General features: G+C 37.7%; 1 protein-coding gene across 3 annotated transcripts; it reads right to left on the bottom strand.

Annotated features, from left to right (window-relative positions):
* Positions 1-4,873: 4,873 nt before the first annotated feature.
* Positions 4,874-26,017, bottom strand: clmnb (calmin b). Of its 3 annotated transcripts, XM_087296612.1 has the most exons (11): positions 25,872-26,017; positions 25,313-25,374; positions 23,581-23,676; positions 23,364-23,447; positions 23,014-23,106; positions 22,695-22,915; positions 16,657-16,850; positions 12,977-13,059; positions 7,677-7,704; positions 6,674-7,595; positions 4,874-5,241 (listed from the first exon to the last, which is right to left on the bottom strand). In XM_087296612.1, exons 1-11 carry the CDS (start codon positions 25,939-25,941, stop codon positions 5,112-5,114), a joined length of 1,983 nt encoding a protein of 660 aa, XP_087152738.1. In that variant the 5' UTR covers positions 25,942-26,017; the 3' UTR covers positions 4,874-5,111.
* Between the last annotated feature and the right edge of the window lie 1,034 nt (positions 26,018-27,051).

Below are 27,051 nucleotides of genomic sequence, written 5' to 3'. Positions count from 1 at the left end.
GAAGGTCTGGGCCGGCATGTTGGCATTGCGGGGGGGCGGATCATGCACCAGAGAACTGCTCCGGCTTTGGATATGAGCCGCACGGTAAGGGTAAGGTGTGTACACGGGGATGTTATTCACTACCCGCTAACGGCAATAGATATTCAATTTCGGGGGAAAAAGCATAGAGTGGAGGTAGCGGTTAACCCGCACCTCAAACACCCGCTAATTCTGGGAACTAATTGGCCTGGATTTAATAGATTATTGGGAGTTTTATGTGCGGGTGTTTCTTGGAAGAAGAAATCGCCAGATAGGGGGCGGGTCGCTCAGCTGGGGGAATCCCAAGCAGTGACGTCACGCGCTGACTCAGAGGAAGGGCTGGGAATTTCCCGGTGTAAAGACTTTCCCCTGGAGCAGTCGCGTGATGATACACTAAAACATGCACTCGAAAGAGTGCAAGTTATTGATGGGAAAATCCTCCAGCCTGATCGACCCCTCTCCTATCCGTATTTTGCAGTTATTAATGATAGGGTGTATCGAGTGACCCAAGACACTCAGACAAAAGAAGATACAACCCAGCTATTAGTACCAAAGAGCCGCCGGGAAATGCTTTTTCAGGCGGCTCATTCTAATCCTATGGCCGGACATTTAGGTCAGGCGGCCACACTAAATCGCCTCATGACCCGATTCTTTTGGCTGGGCATTCACGGTGACGTAAGCAGATGGTGCGCTGCCTGCAGTGAATGTCAGCTGGTAAATCCGCCGGCCACCCCAAAAGCGCCGTTGCGCCCTTTACCAATTATGGAGATCTCCTTCGAGAGAATTGGTATGGATCTCATCGGGCCATTAGAGCGATCCGCACGCGGGCATCGGTTTGCATTGGTTCTGGTGGATTATGCAACCCGCTACCCGGAAGCAGTCGCGCTCCGTAATATCTCAGCAAAGAGCGTTGCGGAGGCGCTGTTTCGCCTCATCTCCCGTGTGGGAATCCCCAAGGAGATTCTCACTGATCAAGGCACCGCGTTCATGTCACGCACGATGCGCGAGCTTTACGGATTATGGGGCATTAAATCTATTCGCACCAGCGTCTATCACCCACAAACAGACGGGCTTGTGGAAAGATTTAATCGCACGCTTAAATCAATGATCCGTAAATTCGTTCACGAGGACGCGAAAAATTGGGATAAGTGGTTGGAGCCCTTATTATTCGCTGTGCGGGAGGTTCCCCAAGCCTCCACGGGGTTTTCCCCCTTCGAGCTTCTCTACGGCAGACAGCCCAGAGGGGTTTTGGATGTTGTTAGAGAGGCTTGGGAGGACGAGCCTTCTAAAAGTAAAAATGAAATTCAATATATCCTGGACCTTAGAGCAAAACTCCACACACTGGGGCGGCTCTCTACAGAGAATTTGCTTAAGGCTCAGGATGACCAACGCCGGCGATATGATAAGGGCACTAAACTCCGTAAATTTTCACAGGGAGATAAAGTACTTGTACTGCTACCCACTTCCAGCTCTAAATTACTCGCCAAGTGGCAAGGGCCGTTTGTGTTCACACGACGAGTCAGTGATCTCGATTACGAGGTGGTTCGTTCGGACAGGGCTGACTCGCGTCAGATTTATCACATTAATCTGCTTAAGCAGTGGAGGGAGCCGGAGGACGTGGCGCTGGCTACGCTTGTTACTAACGAGGATGACCTGGGGCCGGAGAGCTCCGGCCGTGAACGGCCGAGCGCTCTGGTCACCGGGGGCGATCATCTCTCAGCGAGCCAGCTCCTCGACATCCGGCACCTCCAACGTGAATACTCTGACGTGTTTTCGCCCCTGCCCGGTCGTACCAACCTGATTCAGCACCATATCGAGACCGATCCGGGCGTGGTCGTTAGGACCCGGCCGTATCGCCTGCCTGAACACAAGAAAAAAGTGATTCAGGAAGAATTGAATAATATGCTGAAAATGGGAGTAGTAGAAGAATCCCACAGCGACTGGGCCAGCCCGATTGTCTTGGTACCTAAGACGGACGGCTCGGTCCAGTTCTGTGTGGATTATCGCAATGTGAATGCTGTGTCGAAATTCGACGCTTATCCAATGCCGCGTATTGACGAGTTGCTCGACCGGTTAGGTGCTGCTCGATATTACTCGACATTGGATTTAACGAAGGGCTATTGGCAGATCCCCTTATCTCCAATATCCCACGAAAAAACAGCCTTCACTACGCCGTTTGGATTGCACCAATTTGTTACGCTTCCGTTCGGGCTGTTCGGGGCGCCGGCGACGTTCCAGCGCCTGATGGACAAAATACTCGGCCCTCACGCAGCATATGCCGCTGCTTATTTAGACGACATTATCATTTACAGTAATGATTGGCAGCGGCATATGCAACATCTGAGGGCGGTATTATCGGCGCTGAGACGGGCCGGGCTCACGGCCAACCCACGTAAGTGCGCAATTGGGCGAGTGGAGGTAAGGTATCTGGGCTTCCACTTAGGTCACGGGCAGGTGCAGCCCCAAATTAATAAGACTGCAGCCATTGCAACCTGTCCGAGACCCAAGACCAAAAAGGAGGTGAGACAGTTTTTGGGACTGGCAGGATATTATAGGCGGTTTGTCCCTAATTATTCGGCCCTTGTCAGCCCATTGACTGATCTCACTAAAAAGGAGGGACCGGATACCGTCCAATGGTCGGAGCAGTGCCAACAGGCCTTCTCAAAGGTAAAATCTATACTTTGTGGGGGGCCGCTATTGCACGCTCCTGATTTTGCTCTCCCCTTTATTTTACAGACGGACGCGTCCGATCGGGGTCTGGGGGCGGTTCTCTCCCAGGAGGTGGCAGGAGTGGAACGGCCGGTGCTGTACATTAGCCGCAAGCTAAGTAAAAGTGAGGCTAAGTACAGCACCATAGAGAAGGAATGTTTGGCGATCAGGTGGGCCGTTCTTACTCTTCGCTATTACCTCCTGGGTAGGGAATTCGTCCTCTGTTCAGATCATGCTCCTCTCCAGTGGCTCCACCGTATGAAGGATACCAACGCGCGGATCACCCGTTGGTATCTAGCATTACAGCCTTTTAATGGGGGCGGGGGCGCAGATGGCTGTAGCCGACTTCCTCTCCAGGGCGGGGGGGGGGGGGGGGAGGGCTCCCCGGCCTGAGGTGGGCGGTGGGGGTATGTGGAGAGGTAAGCATGATCGAATACCCAATAAAGGGGGAGAGCATGCTCAGAGCCCGGCGGCTAATCAGCAGGCCAATCCGAAATAATAAGCAACACCTGTTTATTCTAGTGATTGGACCGGAGGGACACCCGTCTTAAGGAGAACGGGAGGAACAGTCGGGAGAGAGAGAGCTGAGCGACGGCCACACAGTGGGAGCTGTCCTTTACAGTGATTACATTACTGAAAATAAAAGAAATCTGTTACTTACCTCAACGCCGACCCTGTCTTCTTCTTCCCACACAAAGAACCTTTGTTACAATATGTATTCTATATATATAGCTCAATCTTTCTAATACATGTCAAAGGGTCAGTATACATTATTGAGGTCAGGAAATCCCTTGTACTCATTATGTCACTTTTAGAGCTTCCTATTATATCTGCAATCTTAAGGCGTTTGCGCACACTGAAGTCCAATTTCTGTATGTAGTTTTTCATATTCAAATCCGAAAAAAATTCATCATGCACACAAATCTTGCACACCGAGTTTGATGCGTATTAATTAATCTATTGCAAAATAATTGCAAAGTACTACAAATGTAGTGAAGATGATTTTGTTGTCTTCTCCTAGCTTAACAAATAAATAAATAATAATAATAAAAAAAAATAATGAAAAGAAATATGATTGATATTTGGTCAATCGCATCCTTAGATTGCAGAGAGAGGGAGTTGTATTTGTGTTGAAAGACCAAATGTATTAGTTTCTCTGAAGCCATTTTGGATTTTGCTTTTCACTTGTACTTGTTCTCAAAACACCTCTAAACTGTTTTTTCCTATGCTTTTTCCTACAGAAAAAGTCTAACCTAATTAATTTTTTTATGATGGATGAAAGTAACAGTAAAAAATATGTTGCTTGCTTAAATTTCTAAGTCATTTTGTAAGATAAGTTTTAAGCTGACTTAAAACATCAAGGTAAAATCTGTTTAACCTAAAAAAAATAATAATAAGTTCAAACCTGATAGATACACTTTCTAATTTAAGTCAAAGCAATAAGTTGTCATGACTTTTTTTAATTATGTAAATTATTACAGTGTACTAGTATCACAAACAAACAAGTATTTTATGTTATGATAAAAGAAGTGAAGGCGACGCAGGCTTGCGGCTTGAAGGGCATCCCATGCGTAAAAACGTGCTGAATAAGTTGGTGGTTCATTCTGCAGTGGCGACCCTGGATTAATAAAGGGACTAAGCTGAAAAGGAAATAGTACAATGTCATTCATATTTAAATTCACAGTTTTTTTTTAACTAAATACTAACTGTCCATGATGCTGTCCCTTGTACACAACCCTTGGGGGCATGACCGAATCATTCTGAAGCATAAAAATGACATTGCACTTATTCATGGTGTCACTTAAGTTATCATCATGGTGTAGTTTGTTTGTACAATAGCCTGCTTTTTTATTTATTTATTTTATTTTTTTTTATTTAAATCTCTGCTCATTACCAGGCTTAAATTGTGCTCATATGATTTTCTTGACCAAGATGTGAGGTTCATAATAGGTTTATTATTATTATTTTGTTGTTTTGTTTTGGTTAAAAGAACCAATGGGGTGCTAACGTGCAGGTCAAGTCTTAACACATACTTTATTTCTAATTCTAAGAGATGTGCATTTTTTTTTTTTTACTAAAAGTAAGTTTGACTGTCATTATTTGTAAAAAAAAAAACATAGGGTGAAATAAAACTGGTAACATGGCCTTTTTTTCAAAGAATAAACAAAATTTATTGAGAGCTTTGGAATTATCTTACAAAATGATACTGAAAGTCCACATTCTTTACATTAAATACCAGCAATTCAACTGTAAATCCAGAGTGCACTGTTTTAAAACTGGTCCTGGCTTACAAACACTAAAAAAATACATGAACAAAGTACATGTGTGGGCACACATAACTGCACTTTGTACTACTCTGCTTGTGTCTGTATTGATCTGTATTTTCAGTTTGGGCTTAGTAGACTGAAGATATCCAGATGAGGATACATAAGGACACAGTAGGCAATCATCCAGAGAAACAGAAGCATGTGTAGCTCTTGCACCTCATAACTAGCTTGGTCAAGACCCTCCTTCCTAAAACACACAAGAGGAAAACAGAATCAAACATACCAGCTATTTAAAAGAAATCCAGACTTAGAAAAAGAGCCTGTAAAATATTAGATAGTTTTTTTGCACATTTCACAATATTTTCATAATGAGCAGCATTTGAAGCGGGTTCAGTTTAAAAATCGGATTAATGTTAATGAATGTGAATGTTGTATTACATTGTTCTGATGTATGAAATGTAATTATGTGATGCAAGCCTCAAATACGTTACACATCATAAAGCATAATGGTAAACTGTTCTAAATGATAACATTTATTTATTTATTATTATTATTTTCTTTTTATATTATTGTTACACGTTCAAAAGCCACTATCAAAGCTGTGGATAATATTTGTGACCTTGGACCAAGTGTATATTTTCTGGGGGAAAACAAATTTAAATGTCACGTGAAAGCAGGGCAATATTGAAGGCCACATGGTGGTGCAGTGGGTATCACTGCAGGAAGGTCACTGGTTCAAGCCCCAGCTGGGTCAGGTGGCATTTCTGAATGGAGTTTGCATGTTCTCCCTGTGTTTGTGTGAGTTTCCCCCAGGTGCTCTAGTTTCCTCCACAGTCAAAAGACATGTGCTGTAGATAAATTGGGAAAGCTAAATAGTCCGTAGTGTATGTGTGTATGACCTGGTCCTCCACATTGGGGGTTGAGCATTGGGCAAACAACTCACCTCATAAAAGCTAGATGTTACAAAACACTAATATGGTGCAGCTAAATATCAACTTAGAAAAAAAAAGGCCCTGTGGATAAATAAGGGCAATTATTTGCCTGACATACAACTACTTGACAATCTGGAACATAAAGCATTAGGGATGTAACGGTATCAGAATTTCACGGTACGGTAATACCTCGGTATGAATGTCACGGTACGGTATTTATTGAATCATTTACAGGAAAAACAAAACTTATGAAAATACTCCAAAAAAGTGCCAAAAGTGTCAATGACATACAAATTAGGCATCTATCTGTAAGCTTTGAAACAGGAACTTCAATTTTTTTGCCAAATTTTTTGCCAAAAATGCTCATGCAAAATAAGACTTTTGTAAGGTTTTGTGGTTTAGTGTCACATTTAATACTGTAAATAATTGTCAGTTTCTCAAACCATTCTTTGGCTTTAGAAGACCTTAATGCCAAAGTCATGGATGTTAGTTATAGTTTAATGGTTTGCGTTGAATGATCATAGTTCCATCAAAACAACAACAGCAATAATAATATTTTTGGGTTAACTATCCCTTTAAAATTTAATGTTGTTGCTTTTTTACTGCCATTAAGTTTGATTTGAACTGCAAAATGAAATGTATGTGTGAACAGTTTTGCAAACATTCTGATAGAGGAACATATATTCATTGAGTCTAGTTAAACAAAGCTACTTATTTCAAGGTAATAATGTAGAGTATAATAACTACCTCTTTGCATGTGAAACCGCAGGTTCTTCTGTTATTCCATCCAAAACGCTTCGATCCAAAACATTGTTTTGCTCATACTGGTCATTATCCAACAGATTTTCCTTCACTGGACAAAGGAAAAGTTCCTCTCTGAGTTTGTCTTCATCTACACAATTATCCAGATGGACAAATGCATCATCAGTACCATTGCTGTGAGTAAATGCATCTGCAGAATCACTCTCCTTCATTTTTAACGAACAATTCAAGTCTGGGCGTTCATCAGTGTATAACTTGAAGTTATTTTCTATCTTCTCAATACTATTTTGATTCATCAGCAAAGTGTCAGAAGCAGGCAAAGTCTTTTCGTCACAGTTATTTTCAGTCAAAATATTACTCTTAGTAGGTCTGACTTGATCCAGAGTGATTTTGTTTGTACATTTACCACCACCTGACCTCACTGATACATCAGTGGCCTTCAGATTCCTCTGTGCTTCACAACAACAATACTTTATTTCACTTTCTTGAGTTTCAAAAATGCTGGCAACATTTAAATCAAACTCCACTGCTTGTGAATCCATAACTGTATTTAATCCAAAGTCAATATTTGACTCCAGCCCAGAATCTTTATGGTCCAGCTCTAAGATGTAGCTAAATGCGTCCTCCTCATCTGAATCCAGCACTGACAGAGAATAAACAGCCTCCTTTGAAACCTCAGAACAGTTCCCATCATCCTCCAGGCTTCCTATCCATCTTTTCCTCCATGCTATAGAATCACAACACTGCCCCCCAGTGGAAGTTTTCTTCACATTGAGTAAAGATTCAGAACGGGCTGCTAAATCCCTAATGTTTTCTTGACAGACTGAAAGTGACTCTTGATCTCCAGTATGGTAGGTTTGTTCTTCTTCACTGGTCTCAGAAAGGTTATAAAGGTCTCTCAAAGCCTCTGTGGAGACATTAGATGGGAAAACACAGCTGTCAGAATCAGTCGACACCCTGTCCCATCTTTCAGTGGAGTTTGGCGTACCTCGAGAGGAATCTGTTGACATGGCATCCTGGGAATGAGTAAATATCACAGGATTAAAAATATGTAGAATTTTCAGTATCATCACTACAGATTTTCAAGGTAGAAATGTAATTCAGTAATTAGTCTAATGATGATCAGCTACACTATAAAAAAAATGCTGGCTTTCACACAATTCATGTCCCAACACAAATCGATTAAGTTAACTTAACTTATAAATACAAAGTGGATTGAACATAATTAAGTTGTCTCAAAAAATGCAAGAATTGTGTTGTTTAAACTTATTTTAAATAATTTCAAGAGTTTACACTTCGCTAATGATTGATAATAAAACTTGTTCGGCGTGCTGTCCCGGGAAAGAGCCCTGAGCTTATGAGATCCTCGAGCCCCGGGCTCCCTCCCGTTGCAAGGTGAGAGGGGAGTTTGAGCTCAGGTAGATCTCGATGACTCCCCCTCCTGCTTATTGTGGCTAAGTGTCAGATATGGATGCTGAAAAGGTGTACTCAGAGTTTGGCTAAAATATTTTTGATTAATTGTTTAGAATGCTTGTTTTTGAACTGTGGGAGGAAATGACAGAAATGTTGCCTGGTTTGGAAAGGAATTAAACCAGTGGCATTCTTGCTGTGAGACAACAGCGCTAATCACTAGCCACTGTGTCGCCCATTTGAAAGGAGGAAGAGTAGAGTTGGGGGGGGGGGGGGGGGGTGGTTCTTCAAGACAAAGAGATGAGAAAAGATGAGATGAGAAAAGTCTGGTTATTTATATTATTTATAATGAGTTAAGGATCCTCTGATAGGTTAATTAGTCATTAGCTAAAGTTGGAAAAGCTGTGAACAATCATTTGAAATTCTCTCCAAATTTCTTTTTAAATAAACTTCACTTAGTTTGAACAAGCACCAAAACTCGTTAATTACAATACATTACTGGCGTAAGATCCTTAATATGCTTAAAAGGCATACAACTTCTATGCCTTCATATATATATATATATATATATATATATATATATATATATATATATATATATATAAGAGATCAAATTTACAATTAAAGTTAAAGTCAGCTTTATGGCTGTGCAGTTATTCGAAATCAAATCGCAAAAGCATATTAAAACCATGAAATTAGTTAATTGCAAGAGGCTACGATATAAAATGCATATTTATATCATACCTGTCAACAATAGTTATAGTTTTTTTTTTTTTTTTGTATTAATAAGAAAGAATAGAATCAATAGCTTACATTACAAAATGCAGACAATAAATTAAAGTTTAGCCTATTTAAATGAATAACTATTATAAAGAAATTGAATCAAGTTATCAAATCTCATTAACCTTTTCTTAACTGTATAACTTAAACATTCTGATTGAAGGGCAGTGAATGAATCTCTGATTTAGATTTTTTCATTTGACTACATAAAATAACAGCGGTGTCACTTTAAAAATGCACACACATATAATGAAAGCAATCGATTGCTTTCCAAAAATGTTATGCTCATTTAAGACTAAATTTGTTGTATTTACAAGAAAATGTTTACATATTATTATGTGTATATGTCTGTTCACCCACTCAAAACCCTGAGTTTCCACTTTCTCTCTACTTCAACTCGCCTGTACAGAATCCGTTTGGGAAACAGCATCTTATTTATCACTATAGAGCGCGTCTGACAATCACGCACCACTACATGAACTGACTGTTTTAAGAATATCATATTATTGGCATGGCATATAACACACAATGCCTCTCCAATCTAGTTCTATGAATCTGAGTCTTTTATAATACACACACTTATTAATGATTTACTGTCGCTATCCTCTTCTCCCTGTATTTTCTCTACTCTCCTTGTGATGAAGAGTAGGCAAACAGCATAGATCAACTTGATTATAAACCTAATGTTGCTAACAATTAACACCAGATGGAATAACTGTTTATAGACTATATTCACTATTTAGATGCTGTTACACATATGAAATAGGCTAAGGTTTAACATTATAAAATACCAATGAGGCACTTGTGACTTTATATTACATTTGCATTTTTGTTTATGTTTCTTTCCTATTAAAATAAATATATTTCCAATCTGATATGTAATGTGGAGAGAAAAAGTTGCACGAGTTTAGCAGATGGTGGATTTGAACTGAATGGATGATTAAACGCGTCAAAAAATGATGCTGTTCACTTTACGAGGTACGCCACTCACGCTGTATTTCTACTTCGCTCTGTACACATGCTGTCTCTGTCAATCAGGCATTGATGGGCATAAACCGTGAATAGCTTATTCCAACTAGGTGCTCGATTTGCACTTAGCCTAAAAAGGCACTCCGAAATTTCCCTCGCAGGGGGCCTTAAGTGCACATGGGCCCTTGGGCCTGTGTTCATAAGGCTCATTGGTTAATCCAGCCCTGGGAGGGGCAACAGTGCCTGTAATGGAAAGAAAAGCAATCCAGATGTTTTTTATAGTTATTTTAAAGAGTTTTCATGCTTAAATAACATGGAAGTGCGGAACAATTTCACATTTAAGAGCAAGGGCCATCCCCTGGTATGAGTTGCATATAGGGAGGATTGGTGGTATGAGTTGCATATAGAGAGTATCGGCTCTTTTAAAGAGCCATGAAACCCCCTCGTTTCAGCAGGGTGTTTTCACACCTCTACTTTGGGAAAAAGTCAGTAAAGTGGGCGTGTCCAGCTCTGTTTAGGGGGGAGTGTCGGAGGAAGAAAAGTGGGATGGTGTGGGAGTGTCTATTTGGGCACGCGCGAGTTTCAGAGTCAAAATACACACACAGACACACAGGAGAAAGTGATGGTGTTTAACCTACATGGACATCTGTAGTCAAATTATTTGCCAAATTACTAAATGGTGGACTTTAACTGCAGTTTGGCTCTTTCATTCAGGGAATTCATTTATGCCCCTCGCGACAAACGAAATATTTGATTCGAGGAACTGCTCTAAGCTTGTATTTTTCATGCAATGTTTGATACCGCACGGCGAATGAGAGAAAAAAACCTCTGCATTTCCCGGAAACTTAGATGCACACAACAGATAGCATCAGAAAGCCGCGTTTGTTTTTCCGGTCACTAAATGCGGTGAACACCCTACACAAGGTTAAAGTTTGGTTGTAGTGCTAACATGTTTACACTCGGTGCAATAGTTAGTTCGATACGAACAAACTGAATAAACAAAGACCACTGGTCGCTCACTTACCAAATCTGTAGAGACAGGACAATCACCAGCAACTAGAGCCGCGTCTTTATTAAGAGGAGACTACAAGCGAATCCGGATCTCAGCATTTGCAGATAAGAACAGCTCTCAGGTAAACAAAGTTCCTCCTTAGACACGTAAGTTATTGTTGTCGAGCGTCGCGTACACTGTCAATCCACACGTGACTCCAGATTTCTCTCACAGAGAGAAAATGAAAACGAAACTTAACTGCAGCAAACTATAAATGCAACACTTCACGCTTGTTTTGCCAATACAACGTGGTGTGTCTGTCGTCTAAACACTGTGACTGTAATAAATATTAATAAAGTTGAACAATAGAGCACGCTGATTGGTTTGAACCAAGCCTTACTCATGCATTAATGTGGCACACTGTAAGACGTAATAAGACACACTCTGGCACAGACGCCCAGTCTGCACGCTGGAATACAGGCTATTATGTCATGGCCGTGACGCAGCTTCAAAAATTTGTTTCAAACCGGAAGTACGAATTTGCTTGAAATAACGCAAAAACAACCAATTTACACTTTTTAGTGAAATATAGGTGTCCTAATAGTGTTTTTAGCAGTGTGGGACACATATACGACTGTTATACAGCTCAAAAAATGTGTTTTGGTGTTTCGTGACCCTTTAAGTATTTTGCCACCCTTCAAAGAAAGATTAAAAATATGGGAGAAATGTGGGAAAATACCTTTACAGGATGATAGAATGCAAAATGCGGGAGAATCTCTGGAAAAATAGGAGTGTTGACATGTATGTAATATTATTACAAAAATGTAGAATTTTAAAAAGAAATTACAATAAATACAATTACACATTTATTAAAATCTAAAATTATGAGTAAAAAAACAAATTTGTAAACAATACAATTAGGTTCATGGCAAGGAGTGCAAACCAGAGTTGTTCAGATGCAAAACAGTACATAGTGCAATGTTTATTTTGCACATTGTTATTCTTTAGGTCAACTATTTATCCGTGCAAGTTAAACCACTGAAAAAGTTTATTTTGGTAAGTTTGGTAAGTCTGACCAATTAATTTGTATTGGGACAGCATGATGGAATTACGTTAACCTAATATATATTTTTTTTTAAATTAAGTGGATTGATCTTAAAACAATTAAGTTGTCGCAAAAATCTCAAGAACTGTCTTGTTTCAGCTCCTTTTAAATTAGCTAGTTTGAGCAAACAGCAAAACTAAATATTTGTAATGTTCGCTTCTGCATTTGAAGCGTGAAAGCTGGTCATACAGCAAACTAGGGTGTACTCACACTATGTACAGTTGACTTGAACCTAGCCAAAGCACGCTTTTCCCCCCTCTGGTCCCCCGGCGGCCCGCACTCACATTACATTCAGGCCTGGGCACGCTAACGTCATCGATGATGCGCTGGTCAGAAGCTCCCTCGCTCAGCACAGTGAAAATTTCTTTAATTATATCGTTTAAGTCGTTTGACATGCAGTGACACGCAGTCAAATATTTTGCAGAACAGACAATTTTGACGCTCATATACAATCATAAAGTCCACGTGCTGCAGGAATTATGAGGAAAATTAATCTTTTGTATGAGAGTAAATGAGTGTCATGGATGTTTCCCAGAGATGGGTTGCTGCTGTAAGGACATCCGCTGTGTAAAACATATGCTGGGTAAGTTGGTGGTTTATTCCGCTTTAGCGACCCCAGATTAATAAAGGGACTAGGACGAAAAGAGAATGAATGTAGTCTTTATCTTGTTTCTAGTCCAATTGTCTAAACATTCTTAAATCAAGAAGCATTTTCTGGACAAGTAAAAAAAAAAATCTTGTTCTCATAAATAATACGTCAATAATAAGTGAGTTTTTAATTAAGTTAAATAATAATTAAATTAAATATTCTGCCAATAAGGTAAGAAAATTAATCTAATATTCAAAATGAAATTTAAAATATTTTAGTAAACAAACAAAAAAACTAAAACTTGTTACTACTAAGTTAAATCCATTGTTTATACTTCATTTATGACAGCAAAGAGGATTTTGGCTCACAAACATTTGACTTTATAAAAGAATACTGATACTCTTTACTACTCTACTCAGCCTATGAGTGGAAAGATATCCTCACCTCATCATGGCCTGGACAACATTCAAGAAACTGGGCGATATAGGTGATGATGGACTGCTCATCTGGTGAATGGACTGCCACATCTGCAAAAAGAAAACAATTATCAAGTCAAATCAATCAAACACACTAGCTGGAGGTCCAGTTTTGTTTTTGTTTTTTTAAACATTAAAGGGCACCTATGATAAACAATTTACTTCTCAAGCTGTTTTGACAGACTCTTGTGTAGTTATAATGTATAGGCTGTTATATTGTGGTGATATAAACACACCTAGTCCTTTGTTTTTCAATATAACAACATAAAAACGGTGGACCAACTGGAGCGGTTTTGAGACTGACCGCAACTTGACGTTGGAGTGCGGTCCCCCTGCCCACCAATATTGATTGACAGGCGCACATCACCACATCCTCAGTTTGTTGTTTCACGTCTGCCATTTTCAGCGTGTGAGTCAAAGCGGTGTCACTAAAGAAACACCTTTGCTCTATTTTTGGGTGTAAGCCTCAATGGGCTCAATACAAGAGCCTACATCGTCTTCCTGCGAATGAGCAAAAGAAATTTTACATTTAGCAGCCATTTGCGCTGAACACGAAGTGAACGCAACCTATCAGATTTGGGCCATTAAAAACTGCTGATCCACCAATTCTTTTAGCACTCTCTAAAAGCACTCGATTGATCTCGGCTGGCGGATAAACATTCACCACATGATCATTCGCATCTGTGCCATTGTTTGTAACTTTAAGTGGGTTTGCAAACCTTTGCACTGTTCATTGCATCTTCCTTAAACTTCAGCTGTTTGCCTTTCCCAGTCACAGAAGCTCCCTCAACTCATCTCAACTAGGTGCAGCAGGAAAGTGTGAGCACGTTGTCTCGCGTTCACGTACCTCCATTGGAAATAAAGAACTTGCCTTAGTTATAGCCTCAGTCAAAGTTAATCCAGTTTGCGTGGTTAGTCTCGGTGTACAAGCTCGGAACTTTAAGCTAGCACACAGACACAGTTGGCATAACTTTGTTTAGTTGCCGCAGTTTTGTTCCATGCAGAAACACGGTGTTGAGAAGCCTTTATGATTGAATAACTGTGATGGATCAAAGCGCAGTTAATAGTGAAACCGGTTAATCATTAAATGCCTTTATGGATGATGCATGTGTAGTTACATAGCGGCTGTAAAACTACACACAGACACAAATGATTTTGTAACTACCACTCTGACACATTCTGGCACATTAGGAATATTGTTTCCTCAACACTAGTCTCTGCTTGGTCTTTGTCCGAGTCGTACATGTACGGCTGAATGCTGGTCCTCTCACTCATGTTGCTTCTCTCTGTCTGCCTGACTGTTGCCATACACAAAGTGGGGGAGCTCTTGGCTCTGCCCCCTTGAAGACTGGGCGGTGTATCAAGTTCTGGGGATATATCATTATGATTTCCCAATGCAATGCGGGATTATCCAATATCGTTCATATTGATAGGTAGCTAGCGAGCTCTACTTGCACAAATGTGCGCATGCACAAATGAATAATTTACTCTATGAGATATACAAAAGATTTGTTCAAAATGAATGAATCATTCAAGAACAACCCATCACTGACGCAACATGGTGGAACATGCAGTGCCGGTGCTGTATCGAAATCTGACTCCTCCTTGCGTGCACACATGTCACACAGTGCCTGCAGCTGTCACAGTGGCTTATCAGAAACCTTTTCTCGATAATTTCTTCTGCAATTAACAGCAAGAACAAACATAGAAGCCTTCTCAAACTGACAAGCAGCACCTGAATGTGTTCAAAAGAATTAAAACGCCAAAATGGGACGACTTTATACAACATTTCAAAGTGAAACCACATTATATTTACTGATTATTAGTTCAGTATTTATTACTGTACATGACGGTCACTTCTTTACATTTACGTTTTAACACATTTAGCTCTACGTTCTGCTCTGTTAAAATGACTATTTACATTTACAGTTGAAGTCAGAATTATTAGTCCCCCTGAATTATTAGGCCACCTGTTTATTATTGTTTTTTTTTTTCTGTTTAAAGAAGAGAATATTTTTTTAAACACATTTCTAAACATAATAGTTTTAATTCTTATTTCTAATAACTGGTTTATTTTGTCTTTGCCATAATGACAGTAAATAATATTGTACTAGATATTTTTAAGACACTTCTATACAGCATGAAGTGACATTTAAAGGCTTAACTAATTAGGTTAACTGGACAGGTAGAGTAATTAGGCAAGTTGTTGTTTAACAATGGTTTGTTCTGTAGGCAGTCGGATTAAAAAATAGCTTAAAGGGGCTAATAATTTTGTCCTTAAAATTGTGTTTAAAAAAATAAAACAAATAAGACTTTCTTCAGAAGAAAAAATATTATCAGACATACAGTGAAAATTTCCTTGCTCTGTTAAACATTCTTTGAGAAATATTTAAAAAGAAAAAAAAAAAATCAAAGGGGGCTAATAATTCTGACCTTAACTGTATATGCTGAACCGGCATTTCATCATAGTACTTTGAAACAATTTCGTTTTTTCTCATATCTATAGTCTATTCATTTCCATCTCCTTATTTATTATTTAGTAAAACAAGTTTAGTCAAAGCAAAAGAAAGTGTAGGATTTTTTTGCATGGCATGAAAGACTTATCTTTAGTAATAGTCGATATGTGCACTGTTTAATAACTGTGCACAATACATGCATGTAAATGTGTAACTAAAAAAACAAATACAGCTAATTTAATTGTTGTTTATAAATCACACAACTGTGGTATACAGGATTACTAATAACAACACTGTAATTGTAACATAAGACTGTGTCAAATTTACATTCAATGTCGTTTTTTTCTATCCTACAATACATTTTATTGTGTTACTATTTAAGCGTGTTCCTTTTTTGCTCTGACAATGTAACTGTTTTCTATGGTTATGTTTTATTATTTGCACAATAGCACAGTAGTGCTGTGTATAGTGTTAAGCAGGAAAAAAAAACCTCTACTGTATTTATTTATCAAAGATTATATATATATATATATATATATATATATATATATATATATATATATATATATATATATATATATATATATATATATATATATTTACGTATACCATCATTCTTACTAAAAATACCAGGGTATGATTTTTTGCCCATATCGCCAAGCCTTACCCCCTTGTTAAGCTGGGTGGAAAGGCAAAACTAATTTTCATGTAAAGCAACACACCCCTACAACAGCGCCCTGTATACACGCCCCCAAAATGACACTTTTTAACACATTATAATAAAAAAAATATGAATTGTGTTTTAAATTGAACTATAAAATTAATATTAATTCTTTAAAAAGGTGTAAAATATGTGTCCTTTAAAGAATCAATTATGTATGTTTGCCATAACTGTCAGGTATAAAAAACAATAAAAAGTATAAAAAAGAAAAAGAAAAACAACGCTGACATCAAATTTGCAGGAAATAAAACTGTTAGCACAATCACTCTGCAGCAAAATGTGATGCCTGCTCATGTGTTTTCATTGCATTGTTTATTTTTGAAGTGTGAAAGCAGGTCATGCAGCAATTAAGTATGTTCCCCTAGAGGGCACAAACAATGCACAGCTACTCTTCAGAAGGAAAGGAACAATTTGTCTGTGTGTGTGTGTGTGTGTGTGTGTGTGTGCGTGTGTGTGTGTGTGTGTGTGTACCATCTGGATTCAGCAGCGGAGGGATCCCCAGCCACTCCTGCGCTGCTCTGAAGGCTGTCTCCATATTTAGTCGGGGCTCAGAGGACAAGGCTTTCCTCATGTGCACAAATTCAGGACAGAAGAATTTCACAAGAGCCACAAATGCTAATCCGCTTCTCCAGCTTTTACCGAAATCACGAATTTCTACTCCATATCTGAAAGAAGAGGTAGAAAAAAAAACTCAAGCAAAGATAAATAAATCATGGTTGGCAATTAAAAACAAAGATATCCCAAAAGTAAAAATAATATTACGTTACTATTCATTCATTCATTCATTCATTCATTCGTTCATTTTCCTTCGGCTTAGTCTATATTTCAGAGGTCACCACAGCAGAATGAACTGCCTCCAACTATTTTTTCAAATGTGTTACTTAGTAGAAGCCCTTCCAGCCTCAACCAGGTATTGGAAAACATTCATACACACTCATTCACACAATACGGGCAATTTAGATTAGTCGTTTCATTGTCGGATAATTAAATTAGACTGTGGGGGAAACCGGAGCTTTCAGAGGAAACCTACGTGAACACGAAAAGAACATGCAAACTCCACACAGAGATGCCAACTGGCCCAGACAGAACTCGAACCAATGACCTTCTTGCTGGGAGTCGATAGTGCTATACAGAAGCAATGAAAGCAATACAGAAACATTATAGAATCTAAAACTCTTAGCTGGGTAGCAACATGGGTTTTCTCAACTCAGGAAATTTTGGAGAAACTAATTAGTCCCTGCTTCCGAGTCCCAACTTTAACCCCTACACCTGCAGTTTAGTACAAGTGTTTTAGTGTTTCAAAAAAACACACATAGAGAAAGAAAATGGCATTAAGTGGTTGTCTTTGAGTTTTTTTTTTTTTTTCCTCAGCCTTTGTAAAGGACTACAAGTTGCCATAAAAGATTTTGTCTCTTAGCTCTCCTTTTTACTTTTTTTTCAATCACATAAACTAATTTTAGGAATCTCATCGCCATTACCACAAAACCTTACTCCAGTTGTAGATTTTGTTGAACATCATGCTTGATGGTACTATCACACAGATTAGCAGCACTTTGGAAATCTTAGTGACGGTGCACATGCAACCAGGAAAATTTATGTATTGAGAGAAAAAGTTCCTACAACACTATTCGGTTGACTTCTACTTTGGCTTTGAGTTGAGTTCAACTAGTGCAAAACACCCAAATTATAAAAAATCCATGATGGAATTGGTAACTTTTGTGAATTTGTATGTAGTGATGTTACTATTTGTCTTTAAGCATTTCAGAAACACCATATTAAAAACAGTGCATCTGGAAATTATTCATGGTGCTTCAATTTTGTTCCACATTTTTTATGTTACAGCCTTATTCCAAAATGGATTAAATTAATTTACTTCCTCAATATTCTACACACAATAACCCATAATAACAATGTCAAAAAAGCTTTTGAAATTGTTGCAAATTTATTAAAAATAAAAGACCTGAAAGTGTCCCTGAGAGTGGACATTTATCATCCAATCAAATGGCAGTACGGCTCTGGATGACGTAATTTGAAAAAAAAATCCACTGAACTAAAAAGCAGCATGGCAGCACTTTTTGCAGATATTTCATAGATTGCATGTAAATAAGAGGGATTTAACTTACTAATTAAAGTTACAAATCGATTGTAGAATTGCAAGCTTTAGATCAGGATTTTTTTAAAATATGTTTGTCCATTACGATGCACAGTGGGTTTAAAGGTCTGTTTTTAAAATTAAATCTCCAGCAATGCTAATTGAGCTTTTTATATTCAAAATGTATATCAATGCACTATTTTTTTTTTTTTTTTTTGAAACAATTTCATATGCAGAGTACACAGTTCTTGAAGTCCTTGAATGTATAGCAGATGGAAATGTCTCAGATGTGGACAATATGTGGAGTGATGAGGAAGATGGAGATACAGTTGATAGATCTCCAACAGTTGGTAAGTGTAGGATTAGGGATAGTTAGTTAATTAATTAGTTAAGTCTTTTATTACAATTAAATGCTTCTCAATTAATTGAGTGCTGCTATACCATAAATCTGCATATATGGTTTTATAATATTATATCAATATGAATTAGAATATAAAATATTTATGTTGTTTTGTAAGGGGCAGTTTCTGCTAACAATTTCAGGGCAAGACAGAGATGAGTCACTGTTACCAGAGGTAGGGTGAGAAAATTGAGGTTGAGGCAGAGGAAAGTCAGGATCGAGAAGACAGAGAAGATCATGACCTTGACGCAAATGTAGAACCATTACTTTGTAATGTCACAAAAAAAAGTGATATTCATTAGTGTCACACCCCCTTCACCCCAGTACAGACTACATGGGAAAGTCCTTCCGCTGACCCTCCTGAGCCACTACCACCATATGGCTACTTCAAGCAGTATGTTCCAAGTGAGATGTTTAAGCTGATTAGCACAATGACCAATATATAACCCGTGACAAGGCAGTCATGGGTTACAAACATGCCTCAGCTTCTGAGATTGAAGTCCTTGTTGGCCTACATATGGCGATGGGTGTTCTTGGTATTCCTAGAGTGAGAATGTACTGGTCCTCCAGAATCAATATGGGAATTTTCAAGGATACCATGTCTCGAGATCGATTTTTTTCAACTCCGCTTCAACCTGCATGTTGTTCTTTGAGGTCAGACCACTCTATGAGTCCATAAGGAAACGCTGTCTGCAGCTACAACTGGGGGAAGAGCTTTTTGTTGATGAGCAGATTGTGCCTTTCAGGATTGTGTATGTCAAAGGGAAACCTACACCATGGGGAGTGAAGTTGTATTTCCATTGTGGCAAAAGTGGGCTTGCTTATGATTTCCTCATCTACCAAGGTGCCACAACAGAGCTTTCTGAGCAAAGCAAAAAGGTTTTTGGCCATGGAGCTTCTGTTGTCACCCACTTGTGCCAGAGAATCAAGGTTCACAACCATAAGATCTATTTTGACAATTACTTCACAACTTACAATGCCCTTGAAGTTCTTGCAGAAAAGAAAATCCATGTTGCTGGAACAGCAAGGATTTGTTGTTTTGCAAATCCTCCAATAAAGACAGACAAGGAAATGTCAAAGAAAGAGTGGGGAAACCAAAATGAAGTTCAAAGTAGAGATGGAAAGGTGGTTCTGGTGAAGTGGTTTGATGATCGCTCTTGTGCTGGCTTCCAACTTTGTTGGTGTTGGAGAAGAAGATGAAGTTCAGAGGTGGGATCAAAAAGAGAAGCAGTATCTGAAGGTCAAGCCTCCAGAGGCTGTGAAGATATACAAAAAGGCCATAGGAGGGATGGACAAGCTTGATCAACTAATCAGCCATTACAAGATTGAAATCAGATCTCGCAAATGGCCACTGCGCATGATTTCTCATGCCTTTGATTTTGCTGTGGTGAACAGTTGGCTTGAGTATCGCAGAGAACAAGAAAGCAAGGGAACTCAGCCACAGAAAATCATGGATCTTCTTGATTTCAAAATGAATGTGGCTGAAGTACTTGTGTGTGCTGGGAAGCTGCATGTTTCAAGAAAACGAGAAAGACCAAGCAATTCTGACACCACCACTACCGACCCTACTCCCCATAATGCAACTAGAGAAAAAAAAGAGATGCAATGGAACGTCGGCAAGTTCCTGAAGTCAAAAAAGATATGGTCAACCACATGCCAAATTATGATGGGAAAAAAAGGTAATAAGATGCAAACTGCCAGGTTGTTCTGGGAAAACACATTTGTGTCACTGGGAAATTGTTTAAAAGATGCACACCGAAAATGACTCTAACATGACCACTTGATTTAATCGCAAGATGTTCAGTTCGGAAACAAATGTGCAATTTAGGAAGTAAAAAACCCTAAAATTGAAGTTGAAATGTTATACTGTTTAGTTTGTGACATAAAAAGAGAAAATGTGTGCATGTCTAACATGACTGAATTGATTGATGCTAAAGAAGTTTAGTTTGTTATAAACAATGTGCAATCTAAAAATAAACCCAAGAAATTAAAGTGAAAACGTTACATTGTTGATGTTTGTGACCTTGAAAATAAACTTCAAGTGTATACTAACTTTTTTTTGTGTTATTATTTTTTTTATTTATTATTATTATTTTTTTATGATAATATAATGTTAGGGAAGAACAAATGTTTTGACCGGATATCCACTACAATGGACAAAAAAAAAAAAATACACCTAAAGATTTTTTTTTTTTTTTTATAATAATTTGATCTCATTAATGGGAGCCTCAAGAACTGTGAAAATATAGTTTTACATTTTTCTGAAATTTGGAACATAATTCAGGTCTGAAGGGGTAGAGCTGGCTGGCCATATAAGGTGAGTGATCAGGGGAGAAGGACCTTAGGTCAGAGAGGTGATCAATAACCCGATGGTCACTGTGTCTGAGCTCCACTGTTCTTCTGAGAAGAGAGGAGAACCTTACAGAAGGACAACCATCTGTTCAGCAATCCACCAATCAGGCCTGTATGGTAGAGTGGCCAGATGGAAGCCAATCTTTAGTAGGGAATTTGCCAAAAGGCATCTGAAGGATTCTCAGACCAAAAGAAACTAAATTCCCTTGTCTGATGAGACTAAATTTGAATTCTATGGTGTAAATGGCAGGCATTGCGTTAGGAAAAAAACAGGCATCATCACCAGGCTAATACCATCCCTACAGTGAAGCATGGTGGTGGCTGGATCATGCTGTCGTAATGTTTTTCTGCAGCAGGAACTGGAAGACTAGTTAGTATAGAGGGAAAGATGAATGCAGCAATGTACAGAGACATCCTGAATGAAAACCTGCTTCAGAGTGCTCTTGATCTCAGACTGGGGCGACGGTTCATCTTCCAACAGGACAATGACCCAAAGCACAGCCAAAATATCAATGGAGTGTCTTCACAACAACTCGGTGAATGCCCTTGAGTGGCCCAGCCAGAGCCCAGACCTAAATCATATTAAACATCTCTGGAGAGACCTGAAAACGGCTGTACACTGCCGCTTCCCATCCAACCTAATAGAGCTTGAGAAGTAGTGCAAAGAGGAATGAGCAAAAATTCCCAAAGACATGTGCACCAAGCTTGTGGCTTCATATTCAAATAAGACTTAAGGCTGTAATTGCTGCCAAAGGTTGAGCAAAGGTTGTGGAAACTTAAGTAGATGTGATTTCTCAGCTTTTTTATTTTTAATAAATTTAAAAATAAATAATAATAAATAAGAAATAATAATTTAATTTATTCCATTCTGGAATAAGGTTGTAACATAAAAAAGTGGTAAAAGTGAAATGATATGAATACTTTCTAGATGCACTGTACAATTAGATCACGACAATGGGGTCTTTATTTTTAATTCACTCTCTCCTGGTCCTCAGTTTTATCTCACTGGGAAAGGTGATTATTGGTAAAAACAGAAACCTGGTCTCAAAAGGAATTATCAAACGGGGAAAATCAACTGTTTTAAGATAACAGTGACTCTGCTTCTTTTTGAATTTTGAAAACATTATACCATCCATTCAATATTCCAAAAGGATGGTCCACAAAGAAAGGCTGTTTATTGATCCTTGATTCATTTATTTAAAACGTGTTTGACTTTCTTTTTTTTTTTTTTTTTGTAAACACAAACAAACATATTTTGAAGTAAGCTACTGTAAAAACATCGGCTTCTATAGTATTATTTTTTCCGACTCCTATATCGAAGTCAATGTTTACAGGTTTTTAGTTTTATTAAAAATACTTTCTTGTGTGTTTAGCAGAATAAAGAAATGTATAAATATTTGGATCCACTTGAGGGAGAGTAAATAGCAAAAAAATTAAAAATCTTTTATTTGGGGGAGAACTATCCCTTAATGGTAAAGGGTAATCAATCATTCTCCTTTGCATTTCACGAAATATGGTTTGAATCAGCACAAGGGCTTAAATTACTTTGTTCAAAAGACAAGATTTTAGTTTTTTTTTGTCAAATATATTAAAGTAAATTGGACCCATTGTAATAAGAAACACACACTCAAATCATGTTGTGCTTCAGTAAATTAATTGCCTTACTTTGCCGTGCAGTTTTGAGCCCAGCTCAGGAGAGTCTTTATAGCTGTCCCACGGTACTTGAGATTTTTTAATGACTTTTTGCCTTTTGAGGGTAAAGTGCCAAAAATGTCATCTCCGGGTGATGCTGGAGAACTACGACCTGAAGAATCACTGTCACATGGTAATGACAGCAGGCTGAAGGTGGAGGGGGACTTCTCAAGGCTTCTTGTGACCTGTTTAATCTACGAATGAGGAAATGATTTAACTCACAAGATTAAATGCTCACTCACAAGAACAATGGATTCTTTCAATACCATTACACAACCTTAGTGTGATTTACCTGATAGTAAACAATGATGTTCCAGATTAGCCTGAGAACAGCTGAAGGGCTGCCATCGGCAATATCATCAGCCTCAATATTTACAAGACTTATCTGTGTGAAAATAATGTTAAATTTATGTTTAAACATGGGGGTAAAATATACTGTCACTACTGTATATGATAAATTTGTTCCCACAACACAAATGGTTTAGTTTTATTCATGTATTTCAATAGTTAACTATTGGAATCTTTCCTTATTTAAAACAGTATTGGGAAAATTTCTACAATATATTTCCCCCTATATGTCATGTGAGGAGTTACATACTACAATTTATAGCCGACAAACTTTATTCAAAAATCAAAACTTACATTTCTGTCCTTAAGGAAGTTCAAGACTTTAGAAATATTGTTTAGTCTGAAGATCCGATGTGGAAATGGCCTGAATTTATCAAGCTAAAAAACATACAAAAAAAAAAAAAAGAATAATTAAACAATTTTTATGTGTTTAGGAAAGTCACATCAATGTACAACATCACTTAGTGAGAAAAGTGTGTGTAAATGTTCAGTTAAATATGTGATGACTAACCAAATTACAGCCTGACAGTTCTTCGAGAAGGGCCATGAGAACCTTTCCATCTTGAATATCAGTAAATAAGTGGTGGACTTGTAATGGTGGCTCACACTACAACACAGAGAAAGACATAAAGGTGCTACAGTCTATTTATATTTCCAATGTGTAAACAGTGTGCAACAAAAAAATCTAAATAAGACATGCCTCAACTTCATAAGTTGTCTAAAAATGTAATAATGAGTTTATTTTAATATTAGAATTTTATTGATTTATTTGGCGGGAAAGGAAAATTACAATTTAATATGTTTGTAAACAGTCTGTTCTGTGACATATGAGACAAATACTAATACAATATAAAGCTGTAAGTTTATTGTAGTGTCAAACCCCACCAGTGCCTATTCCAAAACCCAGTATTTGCATTAGTTTTGTTATCTGCTTCTTTAAGTGTTCAATGATTGGCTGATAATGTTTAAATAAAAAAGTGATTCTATCAAGTGTTTCCTCTGTTTGCATTGCTACAGCAATGGTAATTTAAAGCCACAGCAAACATTGTGTTTATGACAGTCCAAAGCAGAAGCTTCCTGTCGGAAGTAATAATGCTGTAAAAATTTAACAGAAATGATTTTTACTTCATATATAAAAGCATTGGTATTTATTTTGTGTTGCCTGTATTTTATTATTATTATTAGTGGTAGTAGTAGTAGTAGTAGTATTTTGACTCTCAGAGTGTCAAACTATTCACTTGGATTTTAAAAATCACTAGCTGGGTTTCCAACACCCTGTGTTAATGTACTTTTTAAATTCTCACATGAGAAATGAGTTATGTAAATGCCAAATTTCGAATAAAAATCCATTAATTGCCCATAAAAACATTTAATGCTTGCTTGAGGTGGTTTTGGACTGCAAAAAATGCAAATAGTGGCAGATGGTAAAGCATTTGTTGAATATACTGTGACAGCAGGCATTACACTCACATGACTGATCAGCTGTCTTCATTGTGCATGTCTTGTTTAATGTTGGTTACCAGGATATCAATACTACAGTCAGCTGCTCTAACACCTTCATGGTGTAACATAGGGAGCATAATTCAATTAAATACAATTACTGTTTATTTCTAAAGCGCTTTTAAAATGTCAAAGCAGCTTGAAGTTCTAGTAAATTGAAACTGTGTCAGTCCAGTTTTGAGTTGAGGTTTAGTTCAGTTTAGTGGTTTAGATTTCACTGCTGAAACTCCAAACACTGAAGATCAAATCCATCGATGTGCAAATTTTAAAGGGGTGTAATATAAAATTGTAGCGATCCCATTAACTAAATTGAATAAACAAATACTATAGAAGTCAATGGTTACATGTTTTTAATGTTTAACATATCTCTTTTTTTTTAGCCTAACAGAAAAATGACATTTTAACTGGTTTGTAACCAATGGAGAATGCGTAAATGATAACATAAATTCCATTTTCCATCTCTTTAAATTACTTTTTTCACAAACTTTGAAAAAGAAAATTGCTTTACATTCAACACAGTCGTTGATGGCCATGGTTTAAGCTAAATATCTTCTTTAATGTTTTACTGAAGCCAATGGATGGCCTGCGGGTGAAAAATTAAGTGGATATTTTTACACGAACCATCCTTTTATTAGGCTTACTTATGGCAAATACCATGGTATAATTAATGAGAATCGCATTGTGTAGCTTGCTAAAAGGTAAATACATTGATTGGCTAAGCAGAGAGAAACAATATGTCTCACACTCTTCAAATGCATGTTTATCCACTTGGTAAAAGTTCTCTCTTGGACTGCATGTCTCTCATCTGTAAATGTAGAAATCAAACTCTGGTTAAGAGCATGAATAAACAAACACAGGTGCTGTGAATGACTGACATGCTGCCATTTCGGCAAAACATAGTTTAGCGCAGGCAAAAACAGGTATAAGCAGGTTTAGTATCATTTGAGAGTCATGCACTAAGTGAACTAAATGAGGAAGTACAGTATGTCTTAAGGAAAATAATACCATGCATATTCATTGTATTTAAAAATTTCCTTTGCTTACTCTTTTATTACATTATACTTGTCATGCATAAAATACTACTACTATATATATATATATATATATATATATATATATATATATATAGAGATGAATAAAAACATTGATTATGTTATCATAATAGAACAAGTTTGTAGTATAGAAAATATTCTTAATATTATTTAAACCTAAAATAATAATAATAATGGCAAATAATTAAAACATCCACCCAAAATTATCATTATTAATAAAAATTGTACTTGCAAATAACGATGTCCTTACCTTGGGCTCTTTGTTTGCACTTCTTCTCTTTACCAACTTGTCCATTTCTCTCACTTAGTCTTGATGTCATCCTGAACAGGACTAATATAATGTCTAAAAGACACTGATATGCTCCATGCGTAGCTGTAGTGACTCTTTAATAAAGCATTTGAGGAAGTGAAGTCTTAGGTTTAAGAAGTGTTGTCTCCTGCCAGTACACGCCCGTCTTCTCCATAGACCTGCGTTTACCCTTGACAGCTCCTGCAAAACCCAGCTACTGCCTCCAGCCAATATTCAGTGCTCATTCATAGACATAGTGTGGCTTTTATGTGTCAACATTTCATCTATTCACGTTTAACAAATAAAACAAGTTGATACTTGGCTGACAGTTTATTCACATTATAACTATGATTTGAATGTTCAAGTTAATACCCATCATCAAAGAACAATTTTAGTTCTATGCCAATGACTTGTTTTTTTTTGTCTTATGAGTAGGGCTATGGAATCTGAGCCCCCTAGGAATTTTCCACAATTTTATTATTATTTTACTTAATGTTATTGAATAATATGCAAATATTGCAATAATTTATACTTCACATTTTGTTAAGTAATATTTTAAGTCTTAAAGTGAATGTGTTATATATATACTGCATGTAACATACAAACACAATCTCATACACTACAGACAATTTAGTCTACCCAATTCACCTGTACCACATGTCTTTGGACTGTAGGGGAAACCGGAGCACCTGGAGGAAACCCACGCGAACGCCGGAAGAACATGCACACTCCACACAGAAACACCAACTGAACACCAACACTACTGCATGTAACAATCACAAAAGTAACAAATTTCATCATAGATTTTATATAACTTGGGTGTTCTGCAGTAGTTGAACTCAGTGAGCCAAAGTAGTAGTCAACAGAATGATGTTCTAGGATCTTTTTCTCTCAATACATTATTTTTCCTGATTGTATTTGCACCATCACTAAGATTTCCGAAGTGCTGTTAATCTGTGTGATAGTCGATTCCCAGGAGGAGGATCCAAGATGGTGTCCTGCTAAGTCTACTTGTGTAGTGCTCTGCTGACAAATTAACCTTTAACAGCTAAACGAGAAATATCTTACTTTAAAGTTACCTCTTACAACTTTAAAAATGAATTGAGAGGCAGATAAAAGGAAAGGAGGAGAAACATCGCGT

The sequence above is a fragment of the Danio rerio genome, chromosome 20 (assembly GCF_052040795.2).
Source record: "Danio rerio strain M-AB ecotype USA chromosome 20, GRCz13ab, whole genome shotgun sequence".
Taxonomy (NCBI): domain Eukaryota; kingdom Metazoa; phylum Chordata; class Actinopteri; order Cypriniformes; family Danionidae; genus Danio; species Danio rerio.
Note: the sequence above shows the minus strand (reverse complement) of the source record. Positions and strands in the feature narration are given on the sequence as shown.